The sequence below is a fragment of the Neolamprologus multifasciatus genome, chromosome 20 (assembly GCF_963576455.1).
Source record: "Neolamprologus multifasciatus chromosome 20, fNeoMul1.2, whole genome shotgun sequence".
NCBI classification, from domain to species: Eukaryota; Metazoa; Chordata; class Actinopteri; order Cichliformes; family Cichlidae; genus Neolamprologus; species Neolamprologus multifasciatus.
Window position 1 is genome coordinate 35,993,467 of NC_140458.1, and position 23,775 is coordinate 36,017,241.

At 42.5% G+C, this 23,775-nt stretch overlaps 2 protein-coding genes across 3 annotated transcripts in view; both read right to left on the bottom strand.

Moving 5' to 3' along the window:
- Window positions 1-16,042, bottom strand: part of LOC146495503 (ERC protein 2-like) — a 162,466-nt gene extending 146,424 nt beyond the window's left edge. For both annotated transcript variants that reach the window (XM_085146166.1, XM_085146165.1), the window contains exons 1-4: window positions 15,177-16,042; window positions 11,555-11,578; window positions 10,669-11,430; window positions 1,795-1,950 (exon numbers count right to left, since the gene is read on the bottom strand). In XM_085146166.1, coding sequence (XP_085002292.1) covers window positions 1,795-1,950; window positions 10,669-11,430; window positions 11,555-11,578; window positions 15,177-16,040 — 1,806 coding nt within the window. In that variant the 5' untranslated portion in view covers window positions 16,041-16,042. The remainder of the gene's footprint in view (window positions 1-1,794; window positions 1,951-10,668; window positions 11,431-11,554; window positions 11,579-15,176) is intronic.
- A 152-nt stretch (window positions 16,043-16,194) lies between these two features.
- On the bottom strand, window positions 16,195-23,772 carry tlr9 (toll-like receptor 9). The gene is made up of 4 exons (XM_085146169.1): window positions 23,558-23,772; window positions 19,892-22,900; window positions 18,188-19,802; window positions 16,195-16,310 (listed from the first exon to the last, which is right to left on the bottom strand). Exons 1-3 carry the CDS (start codon window positions 23,576-23,578, stop codon window positions 19,596-19,598), a joined length of 3,237 nt encoding a protein of 1,078 aa, XP_085002295.1. The 5' UTR covers window positions 23,579-23,772; the 3' UTR covers window positions 16,195-16,310; window positions 18,188-19,595.
- Between the last annotated feature and the right edge of the window lie 3 nt (window positions 23,773-23,775).

Consider the following 23,775-nt stretch of genomic DNA (forward strand, 5'->3'; position numbering starts at 1 on the left):
TCAGACCTGCTGTGTGCACAAAGACAAACGTTCACAGAGAGACGGAAACAGATTTGTTTTAAGGAAACCATACAGAACATAACAGAAAACCACAAAGGAAATAAAATGCTCTGACACAGAGTGGTTTCTGTGCTGAGGCTAGCTACGTAGAGAATACTGTCATCTGTCTACTGGTGCCAAAAATGCACAAAGCTGATTTGAAGAGAGATTTCTCAAATTGCATGAGCAAGGTTCACTTCATAAAAGGGGGATTCTGACTGGCTCAGGGTCTGATAGACCTTCAGTCACAGAGACAGCATATGAGCTCCAGACATCCAGCACTGAGATAAAACGCAATGAAATATGAGGCTACACAATAAGAGAGATCACCGCGGTGACTGAACACGAAGAAAAACAAGTCAGGAAATGAGAAGTCAGTGAAAAATAATGATAAAAAGGCTTTATAATTAAAATAAGGAGCAGATATTTCAAAGACTATTAGGCTATGAGGAAATAATGAGAGAGGAGAGAGACTAATGAGAGGGGTACTTCTGCTTGTTCTGTGATCCAAGGCTGCTGGGTGGGGAGGAAGGTGGGAGCTGGTCTGATGGAAGACACACATGGGGACAAGGCCTGCTCCTACAAAGACAAGAAAACAGCAAGCCACTAAAATGCAGCACAAGCTGTGCCCAGCCACTCGTCACACAGTGCAACCACACAGCCTCGGCTTGCAAAGGGTAAGCACATTTACCTGCTCCAGCTCTCGTACTCTAACACGTGTTCGTGTTCTCCAAAGCCATTTTTCAGTGTTTGAGCAGATCAAAGTGCAGAGGAGAAACCAGAGAGCACAGCGATGCCGCGCTCTCTGGTTTCTCTTATCGCAGTCCCACCTCAACACCAGCCACCAACACCGCTGAAAGACCCGGACCCTGAACACTACCAGCATGTAGGATGGATCTGTGCATATCCATGTGCGTGGCGACTCGCTGTGTTTCTCTGTGACTGTACGAAGACAGATGAGCCACGGGAGAACGAGCCGGGGGCCATCGCTGTGATGTATATCATCCCGGGCCGGTGTGGGTGAAGAGAGAGCTCTTTCCTCTGTTCCTCTGCCGATGTAAGCTCACATTCATCTGTCAGGGCCCCATTCATAAAAACATCTCTTTTATGATTGCATCAGGAACTTCCCCGACGCAATGACAAATGAGCCCCACAATGAGCACCATTAATGAACCAAATGGAGCGCAGCTCATGGGCCTCGCCCGCCATGAGCACTGAAACCTGAAACTACATTTTTAACAGGGTTTGGATGCATACACTATGCGTGTGTGCACGTTCATATATGTGCATGTCATCTGTGTGGCTTTGGACACATTCGTGTGTTGATGAATAAACCAGGATACGGCAGGAAGCCGACACAGCGCTGTTAGCTGATAGTTCCTGACTTTGCTCCCTTAGTCAACAGACAGGAGGGTTGTATAATGCTTAGTAATCACACAGCGCAAATAAGCAAGTACTGCTGTTCACTACTCACAAACTGGCTTTAAACATCAAATAAGAAATGCATACACATGTAGGAGTTCTTGGCAAACATGCAACATGAGAGGCTTAGTGCGAATGCAGCTAAAACACAATACAAAATACAGATTCATGCAGTTTGCAGATTTTTCCACTTTCGTCTTGTTTCCTCATAAACAAGCAACATGCAACATGTAACAGTTTCTGGCCTTCTGGCTATTTATACTTGAGACAAGCATGCACGTCCCGGATCACGCGGCGTGGAGTCATCTCAGGTGGCATGCAAAGATATTCTACCTTAGTCTTCATGAATTTAGAATGGCTCTTGTAGACCTCCACCTGCTTGAGCTCGTCCTGCCTCTCATCAGAGTGCAGCAGGCCGCTGGTCTTTAGCATCTGGACCTCATCCTCTAAGTCTCTGATGTTCCTCTCCAGGGAAGAGATCTTGGTGTCCTGCACCAGCAACAGTAGGCAGGCAAACAGTCAAAGACCTGGCCAAGAATATTGAGCTGTGGAGCTAAAAGATAGATTACCTGGCGCGTGCATTAGCAGGCAGTTAGCGCTCTACAGATACACTCTCTGCACCACTATCCCAGTTATCTTGCACAAAGCCCCCAAAAGTCGAAATTAAAAATGTGATTGATAGAATATCACTTGGTTGACATATCTCTCTACATCTGTCTGTGTGAACATAGTTCTAGTATGTTTGAATCAACATATTAATCTAAATCACACAGAAATGTCATATAAACCAAGTCAGTGCATTTACACAAATCCTCCTTTATATAAATGAAATGTAAAGTCCTGTCTGAGTAAATGTCTGGAAAAGAAGGGGAAACATTCTGGCAGACATTGGTGTTCAGCCAAGATATTATTCATCTGCAGAATCTATGAGGGAATAAAAGGGTCTGACATGGACAGGTCCTGAGGTTGTTTAGTTGCATAGTTTCAAACATACATTAAATGCAAAACCTTGGAAAAGAAGAGAAAGGTAATTTAATAAGTGGAAGCAGATTGCATGTTGCCATCAGCAGAAACCATAGGAACATGGAAGCATCTGACCTCTATTACATCCTATGACATCAGCCTTGCCTAGCACATGGTGCTGCATAAAAGTGCACACAAAAGACCAAGGAGAAATGCATAAAGCATATGCATACACAAAACACACGCACAGAAAGAGTCTGTGCAAGGATGCAAACTTTCAACATGTGCCCAGAACAAGTCAAGGTAAGGCATTGAGACAGTTATGGAAGTCCTCCTGCACATCCAGTTCACACATAAAACCATGGAGACAAACATGATCTGTTTCTCCTGCACAACACAGGGGGAGGAAGCAAAATGCATATTTAGCATATAAAACATTCATTAGAACTACATAAAAGCTGGACCTTAAAACCACTGACATAAAGTTTTATGGGACATCCAAGTTGCATCTCAACTGAATTCATGGTGTTGAAAGCTAGAAACAGAAATACTGCACGAGTGTTGAGCTCACAGCAAGACCAAGAGGTGTCGACTCAGTACTGTACCTGCCAGATAACATCAGGATCAAAACAAAACGGGGGGTTGGTCGTCTGTAATTACAAAGCGGACACATCCAACACTTAGACGAAGCAACACAGACACTGAAACACATTTGTGGACACTACGTGTCACCGCTGATCACAGCAACACAGGGTAGCTTAACAAAGCAATCACTACTAACAACGCTGGAGATGACTTTCTTTTGTTCTTACTCTCCCTACAATGCGTCAAAGCCTCCTGGCAACTGTGTTTGTCTTCCCGTTGCTAATTCAGTCAGATTTAATTTAGACCCTTAAAACCACCGCGAGGCACCGTGAGCTAGCACATGTGCAGTCCGTTAATAGGCAGACAAATCACAGAGTATGTGTGAAAAATAACTGTGGCTTTGCTGTAAAGGATCCACTTTTAAAGCAAGTGTTTGCTGAATGAACAATAAATGTGTGTGCGTGGGTGTGCACACGGACACATGTGGAGTCAACGGCATTATTTCACAGCACTGCAACTTCAAAGGGCTGCGATGAGAGTGAAAGCTTCCATATGTGACATTTGAAACAAATTGAATAAGTGCTCAACTCCACGTGTGCCAGTAACGGACTTTACTTGGGCATGGCTGCCATGCAGATGCAAGGTAACTATAACATCAAGATTGTTCCTTCATGTTCATCTATAGAGAGATCCTCTGCTGTTATTCTAGGTGGACTTAAAGTTATGTCATGCATGTTTTGAACATACAAATGCAAGAGCAGATAACACTGCTGAAATAAAATCGTGACATTAGCTGGATTAAAAAACTGTTTCATATTTATGATAAACAAAAACTCAGACATGTATGAACTTCAGATAAATCTATTGCACCAGTTAAACTTAAACTTGCAGATTTGAGAGTAACTCTTAGTCCTACCTTCATATCAATGACAGTCTGCAGAGCCCTGGTTTTGGCCGGATCGGCCTGGAGCTGGTTTCGGCGATGGAGCTCCTGGGGAGGGACCCGGTAAAAATAAGCCTGACGGCTCATCATCTTTAACACTTTCCCACAGCGTCAGAGCTTCAAAAGGCACACCGATCAGTGTCTCCAGTTTTATCTCTTGTCCTTATATCATCTTTTGTTATGTAACATCACATTATCCACTACTCTGTCTCGAATTTTGCAAAACAAAACAAAGTTCATCGATGGTCACTGAGCTGGTCCCGATCTGAAGCTCTCCCTTTTTCCATCTCCAGCAGCAGGTGTCTATTTCTCTGCCCTCTCTTCTTCTGTCTCAGTTTGCTAGCAGCTACCTGACACACTTAGCTTTAGGTCATTTGAATCTGCCTCTATCCTGCTTTCAGCCTGAATCTTTCGATTTCTTATCTCTCACTTGTTCTCTGGTCCTCTCTCGCAGATGTCTCTGGCATGCTAACGCTCTTGCTTAGCAACACTTTCTGCCAGCACATGCGCTAAGCTTTTTATATCAATAATTAATGGTAGCTCTGACCTACAGCTATGCCTACACAAAAAGCACACGAGCTAACAGACACACACACATTCCTACACATTAAAGTTACTGTCAAAAATCTACCAAATCATCACTGAAGCTCAGCTTTAAATCGCCTCACCACTACGCGAGCATCCACGAGTTTAACATCTCATTTCTGTGCAGGTACGTCTAACAAAGATACAAAGAAGTGCCTGAATTCATTGAAACACTACTTCACAAGGACATTGCTGTGAGCCGTGTTGTTTTTAAGAAATGCAGTTTTGCAGCCACAGAGTCAAACATATTTACAACACGAGCGCACAACCACAGTCTGATCCTGACCAGAGCATGCAGAGGATCAGTTTTGGTAATGAGGGAGTGGCCCCTGCTTAAAGGGCACCTCTGTGATGCTGTGCTTTCAATCCCCCACAAACATTTGATTTTAAGGAACCACCGAACACCACTGTCGTCTTTATAGGGAATTCAATGTATACGATGTTTGTGCAGGACTGGAAACCTGGAAACTACAGGTGGACAAAGATGATCTATAGAGTGAATCCACACATGTGTTACTAATAATCTAACTAAAGAAAATGCTCAGTGAATTCACCATTCAAAAGTTACCTAATGTTACACTAACAGGACAGAAAATGCTTAAAACATTAAAGTGTTTTATTTTTATAACTTGTTGTTCATGCATAAATGTGCACACCAAAGCCTGAATGCACTGGAGCAGCTCATCATGCCCTGAAGCATAACAATCATAAATAAGCAACAGGTTGTCAGTTCTGCCAGTGAGTGGAAACGACAGCAGACAAGGACCTTATCCACTTGTCCGTGTCAGCTGTGGATAAGGAGGGATTACTGCTGTCAGAGCATGCCTCCCACAGACGAGCATTCCCACTGCCACCACAGTTCACGTCTTTATTAAAGTGACGGATTTGTCACAATGCGCATGTCTGTCTTTTTGACTGCCTTTTGGTTCCTCTGAGAAAGTGTGTCTATGAACATGTTATCAGCAACAGTTCTGCAAACGGTTGTGTCTCTCAGTGGGGAAATGAAGCCATGCAAGAGAGCACGTCATCAAAGACGTCCTCTCTGCTGCACATGTGTCCGAGCGACTGAGCATATGGAATGAATAGGATCAAACGTAACACTATAGCAATAAGTGCCGGCATCCTGAGTGAAGGATGCGGTCAAAAGGTTCAATTCTAGCCTCAAGGCAACGGTGTCATGTACAGCGCACACTGCAACATGGACTGGTAGAGACACACACATGTATGTTCACTAATCGCATTCCTATCCCCATCAGTGAGAAAAAAGGAAAAAACAAAAGGAAACAGTTGCTTGCCACAAACGTGTCAGCCTATCGGCTCGGTGGGTTAAAAGTTTGAAAAGATAAATGGAAAAACTGCGGCGATCAAAGACTTTTGTTGGGAAATCGTTGGGGGTTGCAAGGTGAGGAGAAGCTTTAGGGGTTAATCTTGTCCTGATAAACTTTTCCACTCAGACATTCTGGGAAATTAGCAGAGCATGGCAAGTAGGTGGTGCCCATGCTTTGGTGAGGAAAAGGGGAATTGGTATCTGTGTCTGCATGTGAGTTGTTTGCTGGTGTTATTTGCAGTAGTCTTCTGATGGTAGCTGAGAGGGTTTCTATAGCAAAGGCTGAAAGTTTGGCTCCTCAAAAAACAAAACACTGGGATGAACAAAAGAAACGGTGCAGACAGAGGCAGGACAGACATCAATATTTTGCTGCTGAGCTTGGTGGCATGAGAAAGTAAGCAGAGAGGAAAAGCGGGAAAAAGATTAAAGAAAAAAGATTTGCTGACACGAATTTCCACTTCATTCCAACACGCTGGCATTGAAAGCTAGAGAGATAAAGGCCAAAAAGACGTTCTGAAGCCAGTCATGGTATAAAAGCAGAACAACCGAGCAGTGCGCAGCCTTAAACGATCGCGTGAGATACAATAGGGGGCCGAACTTTAGAGCCCCGGCTGACCAAACGGCATCTGCAGTATGTTACGTACAAAGAATACATGCCATCTCCAAGTAAAAAACTCATTGTGAAAGTGTGAATGTGTGTGTGTTTGGACACATTTGGCAGCAGGTCAGGTCTGGGCAGGAACAGACCAGCGGTGAGGCTGTTATTATTGGGTCTACAGGGACCTGACGGCTGGGGAGAGTCAATTAGGCCCAGATTTATGCCTCTCAGCGTGTGTGTGTCTGTGTGTGTATGTGGTCCCATCACACAACTTTGGCTGCAGTGGTCAAACTCTGATAGAACACTGCCACTCTGTGGACCTTGCTGGTACTGCAACAGTTAAGGTGGCCCACTAACCTTTTAAAAGTGACTAAAATGTGTGGCTTCCAAATCATTTTAGTCACGATCAGTCTATGAGTGCTATGAATAGGCTGAGAAACACGTGCCAGTGTTTCTATGCTGGATTTGTGCAATTAAGGTATTCGGATCAGTGACAAAGTTGAACAGGAAACACAAGTGAGAGAACACCACTATGCACACAATCCCCCTGACAACATACATCAGCAGGTGAAGGAGTGATGGAGTGCGCTCTCCATACACACTGCAAATCCACACATGAGCACAAACAGCTGGTTCAAGCGATTTAACATATGGCCGTCGTCTGTCCTGGATGGTATGCAGAGAAACATCCGTCAGTCCTCTGACTTTCATCATACAAACACACTTTAATGTCTCCAGCTTTCCTTCGATAAAACAGAGTTAAGACGGCCACTTCATGCCAGAAAAATGAGTAAATTAAAATGAGAGGCAAACTGAAAAAAGGGGCATTTATGATCTCAGTGTAAACAAGCTGAGATTTAGATGAGGAGTAATGGGAGCGGTAATGAAAGGAAGTCGGGCTAGTTTCCTTTGGAGCTAATCAAACAGCTAACAGCAGCGGGCCCACATAGAGGCACAGCTGAGCATCACCGACTCGCCTTTGCAACGGAAAGCAAAAATTACAAGATGCCTTCACAGGAAGTAGGCTACTATTGGATAAACCAACCTCTAAGCATTTGAATTCATCACCAGCCACAAAGTGACAAATGCATTAAACTACTTAACAAACGTTTAGGGCAGTGGTGATAAACGAGCTGCACTGAAACACAGTTTAAAGAAAAATGTTGAAACTGTGAGGAGCCTAAAGGGAGCAGCTGAGAGAAGAGAAACATGAAAAGATCAAAGCTGGGGGGTTATTGGGAAAGTTATGACATGTTACAGACAACAAATATGTGGTGGAACATTTCACATTTAGTTTGGTTAAATGGCAACAGGTCGGTAACATGTTTGGATCTACAAAGAACATCCAGACAGGCTGAGTGTTTACTTACTGAAGGATGTTTCTCAACATAAAACTGCAAAGGAACCTGGTATTACATCATTAAAACACTGAGAGAATCTGATTATCTGATTAATGTTTGAGGCAAACCACAAAATGTTGCTGACTGGCAGTATGTAATAGAAATCTCTACACAGGCTGGGGAAGAAACTGGAGACTGAAAACTGTCCTCCAGTCTGCCAAAACAAAATTTTACATTTGTTTTGGAACTAAGAGAAACCACATCCTGCAGTTCAACAGGCAGCGCCATGATAGTGAGGGAGTGAATGATCTGGTAACTTGGACACCTGTAAAACTACAAATGTTCAATAATAATAAAAGTGACACGCGCTGTCATCCACATGAAGTTTGTTTTTTTCTGGTTTATTTGAGCAACACAAAATCACATCTATATAACAAAAGAGTAATCAAACACATCTAAGCACATTTAAATTCCCTGTGGTAGTCATGCACTGAAGCTACATAAGCACATTATTCATAACCTAACCTCCACTGGATGAATTACAAGTTAAAGCCTGCTTTGGGATATATGCTGCACAATGCTGTAAGACACAGGTTGGCTTCTTTTCCAAAGATGTGGATGAAAGAGAGGCGGCACGCAGCAGAAGATCCCGCAAAGCAGAAAAAACGGAGGCACAAGTCTGTCTCAGCGATTTTACCCACCGGATGTGTAACATTCATGCAAATGTTGTGTGTGTTAAAAATATTGTTTCAGACTCAGGTGTCCTTAATTCAGCCATTCACACCAATTCACTGTCAAAATGTGCAATATGCAGTGATTTTAAAGGCCTTTAGTCTGACCAGTAAGAATATACAGAAGGGGGCCATTTATTGAATGTTTGTTTAGCATATGTATGTTTTGCTGCATTTTAAATTATTTTATATTTGATAAAGACGTTTGCACACTTGACCAAATAATACAAGGAGAGAGAGATTTATCTATAAGTTTGACTGTGTCTGCAAACTAGCCTTGATGATACTGTACCAATCAATTAACTTTGTTTTACACAAACAGATCAAAGTATTTTGTAAATGCAGTGATTACATGTTTAGATCGAGATCATAATAAGTCGATAATACCGACACTAAACAACAGGAAAAGGTGTCCACTTTTCTTCCTAAATTATTTTCTTGAATATAATTTGTATAATTTGTACCATATAATTACCATACCATATAATCTTTTATATAATTTATATATATATATATATGTATATATATATATATATATATGTATATATATATATATATATATATATATATATTGAGAGAGAGAGATATCTATATATATATTGAGACCAGAAACTGGGAAACTTGGGGGGGAACTGAGAGAACAATCACTTCTCTATTCAATCAGGGAGGTCAGGCTGTTTTCACTCATTAATCACACATTAATATTCAGACAAACACAGCATGTTTTTCTACTTTGAAAGAAAAACCCTCTCCCCCTCTCCCCCTCTCCCCCTGACACATGTCCCCTCCTCCTCCTAGCATATGTTAAGCTGTCAAGTAGTTAAAAATAGCACAGCACGCAGTGTGTGTGAGCAGGTACTCACCTCTTACACACACAGCATGGTTAGGTCCCACACATTACACACACACCAACCCAAACATACACAGCAGTGGCTGCATTAGCAGGGACTGAAACACCCACATTCCCCTTAAACAAAATCACCACAGTGACCAAATGGGCGGATATCCCATCAGCCACCCAGAGAGGGAGTGTTCTCACTTGGAAACACTAAGCCGATTGGCTCCAGATGTGTACGCATGCTCATTCACAGACACACACACACACACACACACAATTTTGTTTTTGAGTTTGCACAGCGGACGCAGAGGCAGACAAACAAAGACAGAAAAACAAGAACATAATGATACAAACAATATCGGTAGCATGCACCGACATAAAACACACACACACAGAGGTAGAGAAATTAAAGGCTAAGAAGATTTAGGAGTTAAAAATAGATAAGGCAGTAGTGAGGTGCACAGAGCAGCCTGGTATTGCCCCTGAATACTGAGCATACTGATACACCTGTGCTACACCAGCACTGGCTGCAGGGCTGGTACTTAATAAAACTCTAATTGTAAAAAGAAACAACGAGGAGTAGAGACGAGTTTGCTTTTCCATAGACTAAACTCAATTCTGATTTATCTAGTTCAGTATTTATTTGAAGGCATAACAAGTCATGGGCTGCAGAATTAACCATGAATATCAAATGCTGCACACAGAAACTGGTGTTTGTTCAGCTACCACATGAGTACACTCAGGAGGACACACACACACACAGATTATAAAACTGCATGGCTCAACGCAGGCTTAGAGCTCGCCGTATGTTAATCTGGCCCATTGATAAGACCTGCTGAGCTGATTCCTGCTCCCACATTTTGCTTAATACATAGAAACTGACACAAATGTATACAGATTAGGCATGCATGCACACCTAAGTCAGGTATGTAATCTCATCAATTAACATTAGCAACACAAATAGTTCAGCATCAGCTTTAAAGTGAAAATATTTTTAAAACCCAAGAACAAGACAATGTTTTGGTGTTGAAAATGACCTGCTGTGTTAATGTTTTATGATATGCATGAATGATATGCACATGATCATACAGTGGCTTAACTTGGATCTTTATTTGGTAATGAGGGATATTTGACTCAGTGACGGTTAAATCAAAAGGTGATTCAGGAAATCCAACCTGCGAGAGTTCTACACTAAGTTGTCTTGATTAGTGCATGATGCTCAGCCTTCTCTTAAAACTGCGCTGACAGTGCAGATGAAGCTTCAGATGTGTATAAATATCAGCAGGAAAAAGTGTACCTCTCTCAGATGCACGTTCTCCAGCTGGGCTTCAGCCTCCTGAGCTGCCATGGTTATTATGCCTGTCCGCTGTCCCCGTCCCCAGTGTCCCTGACCTTGACCTTGACCTAGGCTTTGGCCTTGAAGCATCTCTAACAGTCTCTGGATGCTCTCGTCCCGGGCGCCCAGCGTCTGCTTCTGAGAATCAATCCTCATCTCCATCTCTTCCATGGTCTTCCTCAGCAGGGATAGCTCCTTGGCCTGCCGCTCGTGCTCTGACTGCAGTTGGAAGAAGTTCTCCTCTGATGGAGCCAGGGGAGGAGGTGAGGAGAAGCCGTCACACCCAGGCACCTGACAGGGACTACAAGGGTGAAGAGAACCAGAGCTGGGTACAATCCCGGGACCGTGGCTAGGACTGTAGAGAGGCTGATTCGGGCTGCTCCTCAGCCCACGCTGAAGGGTGTCAGCTGGGCTGATTCTTTGTGCGGCTACTGCAGTGTTACAGCCGTATCCAGGGCTGTGAATGATGATGTCAGCTTCCTGTTGCCTTGGATTGTAGGTGTTGGATGGGCTGGCTCTGGGGCTGCTCTTTGGTCCAGGACTCTGCAGGTTGCTGGGGCTTTGTCTGGGACTGTGGCCAGGGCTGAGTCCCCCTCTGAGGTCCTGGTCCATATGGAGCTCTCGATAGGAGTTCCCCTGCTGACGGTGCTGCTGGGAACGACTGTTCATCTCTCTATGAGCCCGCAGCTCCTCCTGAAGCTCCTGAACTGTTAAAGGAAGCTGCTATAAAAGACAAAGTTCCCATTTATTCAATAATTAAATAAACATACCAATTATGCATGAGCAAATCTGCACAACATGTGAAAACACACATATGTAAAGTATGGGAGGGTATGTGAAGACAGACCTTGTTTCTTCTGTTATTCCCAGGCTGCAGCAGAGAGATGATGTAAGACACAAAGACACATGATAAGCATGATAGGAACAAAGAACCATTAGCTAGATTCATTTAGACATCTTAATTCACAAAGCTCTTGGAGACTAGTTACACACTATGACCACAAGGGGGCGGGTTTTCTCCTCACAGCACATGGAGAACACACAAAAGCTCCTTTTGTGCTACTCACAAGTAGAGCAACAGGATTGAGAAAGAGTTTCAAGTACGAAGGAATTCCATATAGAAATAAAAAATCAACGGATGTAAACAAATTTATGAATATTGTAAAATGACCTAAAGAGAGTCAGCATCCATATTTTCAAATTAACAGTAAGTTTACTCCTCGCAAGTTCAAAGGTTTCTGAAGTTGTGAGTATATCATAACAGACTGCAACACAGAGACAGAAAGAAAACAAAAAGTTGTGTCTTTTACTTTGTGGATTGATTTGATTCTTCTTATCATTACTATTAACAGAAATCCTTTTTCATTTCATATAATTGTCCAAGATTTGACTTTTAGGTTGATACCTTGAAAACCTTTAACGTTCAGCTAAAATCAATAGAACAACTGGGGGAACCTTTATTTGCTCATAAATATATTTTTTAATTCTTCACGATAAAGAATGTAAATGCATCTAAACTCTTGGCAGGGCTTAACCTGGAACTTAAAATAAATTCTGTGGGTTTAAACAAAATTTGCTGAACTCGTAACCGTGAGGCTGCGGAGGTTCTCCGCTGCAATGACTAACCAATACGCCGATATATTTACCATTTTAACAACTAACCGCTAACTGTCCGTGTGTTGCTGGGGGCAACCAATTTCTTTTGACATTCCTGCTTTTGCAGCACACAAGGCAAAAGAACAGAATATATTATGTTTGTTTACTTTTAGCTTCCTGATTTTCGATTGGAAATTCAATCAGTGCTTAAAAAGACACATGAAATTGTAACTGTGCGGAAAAAGAAAGTATAGTATAAATAAACACACACAAACAGCAACTTACAAAATTCAGACAATGATTTATCAGAAAGTTAAATTAAAATTTTCTAATCAGTGTGAAGGTGTTTTACTCGGTTATTCTCAGCTCTTTCCAGTCCAGAAGGTGCAGGGAGCCAAGGACACGGAGTGGAGACGTAGGAGGCAGCCGAGGGTGAACACAGATAATCAATGCAACAACAAGCATTGAATATTAAGTCGGAGTGGGAGGAGAGCCCTACACACAAACACGTACACAACCAAGATACAAGTACACACGTGCAACTGCGCACACAAACACGCAGCCGACGCAAACATAAGCAAAACAGGCAGATGGTTAGGGGACAAAACTGGTCACTGCTGAGAGAAGAGGTGACATTCCTTATGCTAATAACAAAGTTCTCATGCCAGACTGAACTCTTTCCACAGACTCTCAAAGAGCAAGAAGGAAAGAAAGAAAACATCCAGGAGAAATGAAGAAAAGAAGAGTGGAAAGTGACAGAAAGAAGGGAGGGGAGACGGCGGCGGTGAGGGAGATTAGCAAGCTTAAGAATAACATCTTCCTGTGATACGGCTGCTTTTTTCTCTTTAAAAGAAGTCTTTTTCAGATTTGACATGTTATGTTTTATGTGGGCTGTGAGCCTTATGAGTTATAGTAAAGGTCAAGAGGGAGAGACAAAAAGAGGAATTTCATAACTAGTCAAGACTGTGATGAGGTAAAGCTTAACTAGGTGTGTGCATCAGTAGCTGCTCGGGGACAGCGCAAGTAAGAGTAAGACAGAACAAGGCGACGGTTTTTTAAAGTTATTATTGCGCTCACTAGAAAAATACTGTACAAATTAAAAATCAGGGCGTGATCAAGCCCAACGGTTTGCTCCTGCAAACAGCTGATGAGCATTTTCTTTATATTAACTTCCACGAGCTTCACTTGAGGGCAGGATGCTGCAGCGTGACTTGTGCAAACAACACAGCCTGCTTTATTTTATAAAGTTTGCTGCTTTTGAAATGAGAAAAATGCGTGTATGCGTGTGTAGGTGTGCGTGTATGTGTCACAGTGTCCTCGCACTCAGTGACAATGTGCGATGAAAAAAGCTATAAATATGAATGCAGAGGTGGCTCCTTGGTTACAAGAAGGAGGAGTCAGATGGGAGACATGGAAGATACGATCAAGGTTTTTGCTTGGTTAAAAGAACAATACAAACATTTGGGAGTTGCTAAAGCGATTTCTTAGCGTGAGAGACTCTGAGTTTCATGTTGAATACAACGACTTTTAAGGTGTTTCCATCAGAAAAAAAAGCTTAAAAAGTAAATGGAGATACTGTCAGGATGAAAAGCACAAAGAGTTCAGATAAAGGAATAATAGATACGATAGCTGCTCAGTGAGGCAGACAAATGGATGATGCCTCGAACTGAATGGACCACACTCCAGGGACAGGTGACACAGGACGAGTCACGGTCTCTTCAGGAGTAGATGTGAGGTTTTTAGAAACTTGGAGTGGATGCCACTAGTGCACGTTCCCATGGTAACACAAGGAGCCTCGCAAACATCATTATAAATGAACTGCACAGACGCCTTTCAGCGCAACCTTGAAGTCAGAAGCAAAAGGTATGAAGTGAAGTGAGGGCCATGATATGCAGAGGAGATGGGTGGGTCAGCACACAAAGCCTGAATGGCGTGTGCGAGCAGACACCATTCAGGCTTTTTTAAAGAGTGCTGTTTTAAAGAACTAAGTAAGTAAAATCAAAAATGCAGCATTTACTGTAACAGGTACTTGCAGGCTTCTGTTGACTGACTTTTAATGCTTTTTAATGTCTGAACAGTTTGTAGCATCATTTAGAACATACAACCTTACCAGACTTTCTGTCACCTCTGTCAGCGAGATTTTGGACCACTGTCTATGTAACATAGCAGGTAATTAATCCATGTTAGCATTAAATAATTACCTAATAAGAAAGCTCGAGTAACCTTGGCCAAAAGAGGATGTGACTGAGGCATTTAATTCATGGGACCCCCGTCTGGTTTTGTGGCTTAAATAAGGTCATGCTACAAACTTAGCATCCCCAGATTCATGCAGTTAAGTTAAAGCTAGCTGCTAACGTTACAGCTAAATGACCTGACAAAGGGTCAAATCTGACCTGGCCTGACATTTAGCGACCCAGCCCACTTAGGATTAGAGTTTGACACCCCTGCATTACAGCTAACACATTATAAAATGCTAGTTTCCTATCTTGCCAAATGACTTCACCAGCTAATATGACCCAAGCTTATATAATATGTTAAACAGTGTTGAATTTAGCCAATACTGAATTATGTAACAGTACAAACCAAAGATTTAAGTAAACATTGCTTTCTACAGTCGAGCTGTGGGCGATGGAGGGCAGGGGCAATTAGCCAACACATCCGTGTAGACCTGTGTCATGTATGTCTCATTGCTGATTTGGCAAGTGCTAACACGGGCCACAAGCAAGACTGACAGGAGTCCACCATCAATAACAGCAGCAGTTTTATGGGTGTTACACTGAGAACCTTTCATGTGAAGTAACAGTGTCACACAGTTGTGTTTAGTGGAGAAAATGTCTGTTTTTTTTATGCAGCTATTTTTGAAACAAGCTCACCTGCAAATCTTCTTGGTTTGTCCTGTACTGGTCTTTCACAGTGGAGCTCCTCGCTGCCTCCTCTCGCCTCACGCCCTTTTCTCTCTTTACATCTGGGCTCCAAAAGTTGACGCTGTTCGTGCTGGGGCCTGTCCTTCCATCCCTACCTCCTTCCAGTTCTCTTCGCAGGTTGTTGTTCTCTCTCTGCAGATCCCTCAGCTGAGAATGGAGATCAAATGTGGAAACCTCTCCACGTCCAGTCGAATTCATTATCTGTGTGAGTCTTCCAGACTGCCGCCGTAAACTAGAAGTCCCTCCAGAAACAAAACTCTGGTCTCCACAAGGATCTGACAAGTGATGCATCCCAGAAGATGTGATGTTTGGGCTGCTTCCCGTAGCTGTCGTCCGGCCAGTGTAGGAGGAGCGGCTGGTACTTCGACCTAGTGTCATGGTGCCTTTGGGGTACCCGCCAGAGGGTTCCAAGGACTCCCGCTCACTGGGATACATAGTACCTGATGTGGCATATGCAGCACTCAAAGACTGAATATTCTCCATGGACAAGGTTTTACCCCCTGGTGCTGTCGCTGAACCACGCGTTGACCCTTTGCCTGCTTCTGGCTCAGCTTTGATTTTTGAACCTGGCCTTGACACTGACCCTTGTCCCCCCGTCAGTTTAGATGGTGTTGCAGGCACACCTCCTGACACAGAGCCTGGCTCTAACCCTGAACGGGCCCCTGGTGCTGAGCTTACAGCCTGTTTGCCTTTCCCGTGTTTAGGGGACCTTGAGAAGCGTGAATGAGATGAGCTGCCATCGGTGTGCCCACTACCTTTTGCAGCAGCAGAAAGCTTGCTCTGTGTGGGCTTGGCTCTAATATTTAAAGGCATCTTCTTTTTTTTACATGGCAAAATACAACATCTGAAAAGAAACTGTTAAAGCTGAGAATATGCTCATGTCCTTTGTGGATAACAGAGTAAGTAAAGGCCACGTACTGGCCTCTCAGTGTTCACCTGTCCATGACTGATTGTTTAGCGCTTGAGGCTGACTTTTATTTAGTCCTATTTGAGGAAAGCAGCAGTCACTGTTGGCAACAGGTCTCGCAGACACACAGGTCAGTGGTCTTGTAATTTCAGCTACAGTGCAGGACATCATGGATTCTAGAAAGGTGAAAGTGAGACAGTCATTTAAAACCAATTTGATTTGGCAGTTAAAGGTTGCATCAACACAAGCAGCTGTGCAACATAAATAAAATTACACCAATGATTTAAATCAAGAACTACTTAATCAACACCAAGCATTAGAAGCAACACCTATATAACAAACAATACTGTCAACTGAACTTCTGGTCACAGCCAGGCTGATTCATGGTTTGTGGTAATTATTTAATGAACATTTTAAACATTTAATTCCCCAGAGAACCTTTTACACAAAGGTATAGGATTAGTGTGCTTCTTCAGGAAAGGAGTTCAGACCAAAGTGCTTTACAACTTGACTTACAATTGCTGAAGAACTCCCTAATCCTCGCTCTTCCTTATTAGGGGAGAGTGACAATGTGAGGACAGGAAAGAAATGTCTCTAAGCAGACTGCACATTAGTGGTGCAGTATACTACAGGCTACTTCTACACTCTCGCTCATTATATTTAGAAAACCTCCCACAGTCTCAGTCACCACGGTAGATCGTGAAAGAATATTAAATAAAAGGAAGAAGGTGGACCAGTATGACCATTTCAGCACCATGGACAGCACTAACTCTAGTTATTGCAAAGTGCTGGGATTCTCACGCTGGTTCAGGCCTGCAGGGAAAACAAAAGTGTGTAATCTGCAGTGAACATGGGAAAATGCAACAATTTTTACCAACTGTCCCTCAGGTGCAATTGCAAATCTGTCATTATGCTTTGCTAGGCTGTCAACATACCTGTGCCTTAGGCTCCAGCTAAAACTGGAGAGAAATAGACACATGTTAAGACTATATCCATATCAAAGTAAGTGCACCCCAGCATCATCCTAGTCCACAATGGGGGCCTGTCTGCAAATCTGCAGAGGCAAATCCACATCATAATCCCTCCTCTAATCCATGAGGATTGGGTGCTGGGACTCACTACACAGGATTCAACTGAGCGATTGGCTAAGTGTTCTTGTCAGTCATAACATAGCTGTCAATCCCTTATCCACTGTGGAGACAATGAAGTTAGCGTCATGAACCTTCAGTGGTACCCATTTGTGTGTACTTCTGGTATCTCAGTGGAGGAATGTGGCCAATAATTAGTAAATATTGTTATTCTATTAATTAGATTTTATAATAAAATTACAAACAGGCTCTAAACAATTCTAAATTCTACTCAAGGCAGCTTGGTAAGCTACTATTAAAGGCTTTGCCCTTTTGCATTATTCGCATTAAGATGGTGGTATCACAAGTCACCGGTCCATGTTCATGGAGACGCGCCAAGTTTACGCAGCTGCACGCTCCCACGTCAAACCACAGCGGCAGAATGAGAAAGCACAGATGAAGGAAGAGCGGAATTCTGAAATAAAGTAGACAACGCCTCACTCCATTTCAGTCCACAAGCCGCTGCACTTACTTCTGAGTTTGCAGCCAGCTGTTGCTGCGAAGAGAAAAGTCGAATCACCGCCCGAACTGCAACGGCATAGATCGGTTGTTCTGGATGATAATTTACAATCCTGTGGAAGGCTTTTCCTGCAGCTCAACATCCTGCCACCTCAATGGAAAAACTACCGAGCAGACCTAACCGTATTCCATGCGTGGCACGAGTAAAACTGTCGCTGTGCATGTGATTGGGCAGCCTCGACAGAGACGGAGCATAATTCTACTATGACCACCGCATGACGGATTAGTTTCTTGCTCGTATGCACACGGCTACATGAGTTCGGACTCGTACCTTACATAATAATTAATCTGCCGCTAAAACTAAAAGCACACAGTTTAATTTGTTGAAATAATGTTTTCATGTTGGATTTATTTATTTTTTATTCGACAAAGTCCAGGTGCGCACCCAAATGTTTGCCCGAGCTTACCGTACAGGTGCCTCTCCATCACTGTAAAGTCCCATCAGTACCCTGTCCGACCTCCGCGCAGGCTCCATGATCTCAGCAGCTCAGCTCATGACCTGTACTGCCATCGGGTCCGCGTGGGCGCGCTCTCCCAGCTGGCGCGTGCGCGACGAAGCGCCGTGGTGGGGCAGCGCGAAGAGCCATGATTGGGTGGTTTTTTCATATACCTATGAATCATGAATTGGGAATGGTACTTGGAAGGTATTACGCAAAGCCAAAGCTCTGAAATTCCTTTTACTACACAGCAGATGGAAGTTAATATTGTTGGGTTTTTTAAACAAAAGAGCCACACAGACAAAAGTGAGTTTGCTTGAAGTAGATGTAGAGACATAATTTAAGATCACACCATGTGATTGGTAAAACCGGGCTATTACTTGTGACAGTGCAGTTAGGAGCTCTTTGAAGTGTATCGGGGAAGTGCAGCTGTTCGGCGCGATCCTATTTTGCATTCAACAGAACATAAAGCAGAAATTACAGTGAGTAACTATAACTGTATTTGGTCCTGGTTTCGGTCTCAGAAGAGAGATCCCGCCAAGCTAGAGAACCGAGACGATGAAAACATGACGTGATTTTGTTTTCTCATTAAACAAACAGGAACAATAGATCATTTAAGTAGGTGATAATGAAGTCCTTAGTGATCTGTAACCTGCAACAAGTGCTGGTTTCATTTCCTCCCTTAACATAACGGAAGAGGAGTAAAATTCTGCAGACGGCTCAGTGTTGCTGGTAAGCCGGTATTTATGAAATCAAGCCACTCAAGGGAAATCAAGTCAAGCTCTCTTATATCGTTGCTTTAGTTAATGCTGCAACCCAAACGTGAATGTGGTCTGAAGACAAATATTGATAAGCAGCACACCAGATTGTGCGCATTCATATAGCAGATATGCCATTGTGTCGCCCACGCATCGTGACTGCATAAAAAGTAATGAATGACTTTAAGCGTGTGGAGCAAAGTACATATAATAAAATGGGTAAATTACAGGTTAAGGTGCTACACAAACGCAATCAAAAGTTCTTCCGTCTGACAAAATATAACGGAAAGGAAAGCTGATATTATTTTCTGCAAATACAAATACAGATGTTGTAAACCACTGGACCAAAGGAAAATAAAAAAAAAATCAAGAAAATTTAAGCTAATACATCCAAATGATCATAATAACAATAACAACAAATACCGTCCCAGAGAAACTGATTTTTAAATAAAGCAACAGAGGAATAAGAACAATATATACAACATATATATGGAAGAGTTAATAAAATTATAACACCAACCAAATGTATGTGACAGCATGTTAATGGAAGGTCAAGTTAATATTTAGCGATATGAAGATCTTTGTAATCATGATTGTCTCTGCTAGCATGTAAAAGTAGGTTATATAAAACTTTCACTCATGTTGTTGTCATAAAATTTGAGGTTATCTGATGACAACGCCATTCTCATTTGATTCCAGAACAGGGGTTGAGCACATGGGTGATGCGGCCATGACAACACAGACTTTCTGCACAACCGTTTTCTCAGCTGAAGGTACTTCAGTTTGGGAAAAATCTTATCCATCAAAACCAGCACAGCTACGTCCACCTTTTCAAGACAGAATTAGGGATAATTTTAGGATTGTGGGTTAAGTTACAAAATATGTGAAAACATACAGGCTGATTTTACTACTTTACCTTCTCATCCAGAAGCCTCTGTTGAACCATGAAGAAGGCCTGGCGGATCACACCATTCACATTTCCGTCAACACCTCTGGACAGCACAAAAACGGTTTTCACACTCCTGTGTACTGCATCATGAAGATTCTCTATACACGACAGCCCAGGAATCCAGTCCCTTTCTTCTAAGCACAGACAAAATCTCCTGTGACCAGAGTTCTCCAGATTGACAGTTAACTCGTTGTAAACCCAGTCCCTCACAGCCTGGTTGCTGGTGTCAAACACCACAAAGGCATCATATTGATAATGCGAATCGGTCCCAGCTATCTGGGAGTAGCCTTTGTGCCCAGCCCAGAGCACTTGCAGGCAATACCACATATCCCAGCCGTAGAGGTGCTTCAGTAAAGGAAGAACAGTAAACACCAGAGTCATTAATGAACAGGCAACAAAGGCCACACTACCATATATGTCCTGGCAAGAACGCTGGTCCATGGACAGTATGCTCTCACCCTGCAGAGACTCTGGGAATTCACACCGTACATCTGTGGTCAGATAAGGAATGTGCACCGGTGTAGTACTCAAGAAGTCAGCGAGCCAGGAGGTATTGCAGTCACATTTGAAGGGGTTGGCATGCAGGGTGAGATTCTCAAGGCGAGTGCCATTTTTAAAGAGGACAGGAAGATGCTCCCGGTTCAGCTCTTTGATCTGATTGTGACTGAGATACAAATGTTTTAGGGACTTTGCGTTATTAAAGAAATCTTCAGGAATATAACTGAGCCGATTGTGACTGAGGTCCAGGAAGGTAAAATTGACTCCAAATATTACTGCATAATTTGGCAGTTTGTAAAGGAAGTTGTGATTCAGCTTCAGGTAACGTAAACTGGTAAGTGCAGAGATGTTTAGCCATGGGAAATAGTTTAGAGCATTGCTGCTGACGATGAGAGCCCTGAGGCTACTTGGGAGGTTACTCAGCACTTCAGATGAGAGCGATTTTAAATGGTTGTTAGAGATGTCCAGGTAGGTTAGATTTGTCAGGTTCTGGAAGAAATTAGTGTACTTGTTGTTGTCAGAGTCCCACATGATGTTCAGGTGATTTCCAGAGAAGTCAAAGTACTTCAGAGAATTGCAGATCAGCCTTTGGTTGATTCGCATCCCAATAGCATTGTTTGCCAGACTTAGAGCTTCCAATTGATTCAAATTTTCAAGGAACTCAAAACGATGGCCCATGCCCCTCATATTGAAATGAAAGTCATTGTTACTGATATCTAATATCTTCAGAGATGAATTAAGTTCCCCAAAAGCATCATTATAATAAAGATCAAGCCTATTGTAAGACAAATTAAGAAACTCTAAATGTGTCATACCTTCAAACACCCCACCCCTCAGTGCCTGGTTCATGTAATTGAAGGAAAGGTCTAAACAAACGGCGTTCTCCATGCCTGAAACCACATGTTTGTTAAGGTACACAATATCATTCTGAGACAGGTCAAATGTCAGCTTATCTCTGCAATGAAAATTTCTCAAGTCCCACAGTGATGTAATTACTGGAAATCTTTTGTCCAGAACATCTGCTCGGTGCTGGAAGCCCAATAGTGTTGGGATATCTGTCACACCGTCTTCTAACATTTCCAAAGCATTTAATTGGTCTGTTTCCCATACACTGTTTCTAGATGTGACGTCTCTGTCCATTAGAGTGAGAGGTTGATTATGAAGAGAGCCTGCATACAGGTTTACATCCACAATCCCAGGTCGTGAAATTGAGCTGCACTTGAGGAAATTAAGCATGTTCTGGGAGAGGTCAACAGAAGTTAGAGAGGGTAACTGTTTGAGAAACGTCATATTAAAAGTGTTAATGAAATTCATTCTCAGCTCTATAACTCTTAGACTTTTTAACTTGGAGAGGACTTCAACGCTTTCATCAGAAAATTTTAGGAAAAAGTTACCACTCAGAAGAAGACATTGCAGATCAGACATGTTGTTAAAATATGGGGAAAGATTAAGTTCTGGAAAAGTCTTCAGTGGTTCATAGTTATAGATAAGACTCAGCCACTTGACCCCTGTTAGCTCTTTAAAGAAGGTCCCATTTTGCATGGCATGTGCCAGGAGGTTGTCAGAGAGGTCCAATATTTTCAGTTTCTTCAATGGTCTGAAAAGGTCCTTTGGAAATGTTTTCAGAGAGTTTCCCCTCAAACTTAGGATGGTAATGGAGCTGTTTTCAGAATAAAAGGAGTTTGAATGTAGCTTTAGAGACTCATTATGTGGGCATGGAAAGCAGGGCCTTGCAGCATGGTCACAACGTTGGCAATTCCACTCCAAATTTAAGTCCTCCAGGGCAGTCATTTTGAAAAATGCTTTTTCTAAGACTTCTGTGATTGTATTCTCTCTTAAGTCCAGACTCTCCAGTGAGAGTGGCAGTCCTTTAGGGATAGCTGTCAAATTATTATACCCTAATGTGAGGTTTTTGAGTTTGGGGAGCTCTTGGAAAACTTTTTCACTGATGTAAAAGGACTGGTTGCACGGGTTTGCATAAAAGCAGTTCTTGCTGAGGAAGAGCTTTTCGAGATGTGGAGTCTTTAGAGGGTAGATAATGTTGAAGATCTGATTGTTCTCTAGATGAAGGACTTCCAGGCTCGCTGGTAACCATGGTATGTAGGCAAGACTGTTTCCTGACAAATCCAGATGTTTCAGTGTTAGTAGGGGCTTGAAAGCATACCTGGAGATTTTCACTCTGCAAGACCTGTCTTCCAGAGCTCTCAGACTGCCCGGCTGACAGTTGCCTGATAACTTTAGAGTATGCAGATTTGGGACACCTGTGAAAGCATGCGGCCATACTCGGTTTATCTTAGTCCGGCTTAAATCTATGTAAGCTACAGATGTAGCCTTAATGAAGGGGACGTACTTGAGTGGTCTGTCACTGCAGTCAACTTCAGTTTCATTCAGATTGGTGTCACATGGTAAAAATTTTGTATTTATGGTCTTCACCAGTGGAAAAAGCTGGCTTAGGATGAGGATATTTTTCACCAGAGCCTGAAAAAAGTCAAGAAAATTAAATTCAGTTGCTTACAAAAGGTTTGAGGATACTATATGATATACATAATAAAATATTAACACCACCTGCATCCTACAGTACAGTGCAACCCCTCATTTCTTTACATTTTGCTTCCAAGGACAATGAAATAACAGATTCATAACTGACAACTTAACAAAGAACAAAACACGTATAAAATAGTATTTTTGCATCAACGAGGTGATTCTCTGAGAGCCATTAAGTAAAAAACTGACCTCTCTTTGTGTCCTTAAAGCATTTAAAGGAACTGGACAAAAGAAGAAGTGGTGCAGTGTCTGAAAGTCAAACCCTTTAGAAATATGGGGATGTCAAGTAGCCATTCTTTAGTTAGGAAAGCAGGGAGAAAAGGCTGAGATATGCCAGATCACACAAGAACTGGGCTGAAAATCACTGAAATGACAAGAAAGCTTGTCTAAGAGAGTTCAGAGAGAAAAAAGATTGACTCATACAAGCGCGGTTTTAAACAATAAGAGGTGGCTCAAGACTTACGCACAGTACCGTAAATCTAAAAGAGCCTTATCAGGAGGTTTACACGTACGTAAATGTTTACACTGCGAGTTCAGACTTCCTAAAATGAAGCATGACTTTCAAACAGAATATAATGAAAAGTCACTTACCTCAGCGCGTGAAGTCTGCATCGTGAGAGCGCAGGTTATAAGAGGATGACTGTGCTCACACAAGAAGCAGTTTTCATTATGCAGAAGTGAAAGCAGGTGGTCAGGTATAAAGCAGTGTGATGCAAACCATGTGACCTCTTAAACTCACAAGGGAGATAAAACCCCCTCCAAAACTTCACAAAAGAATATTTGTCCCATGACAATCACTTCTGAATTCA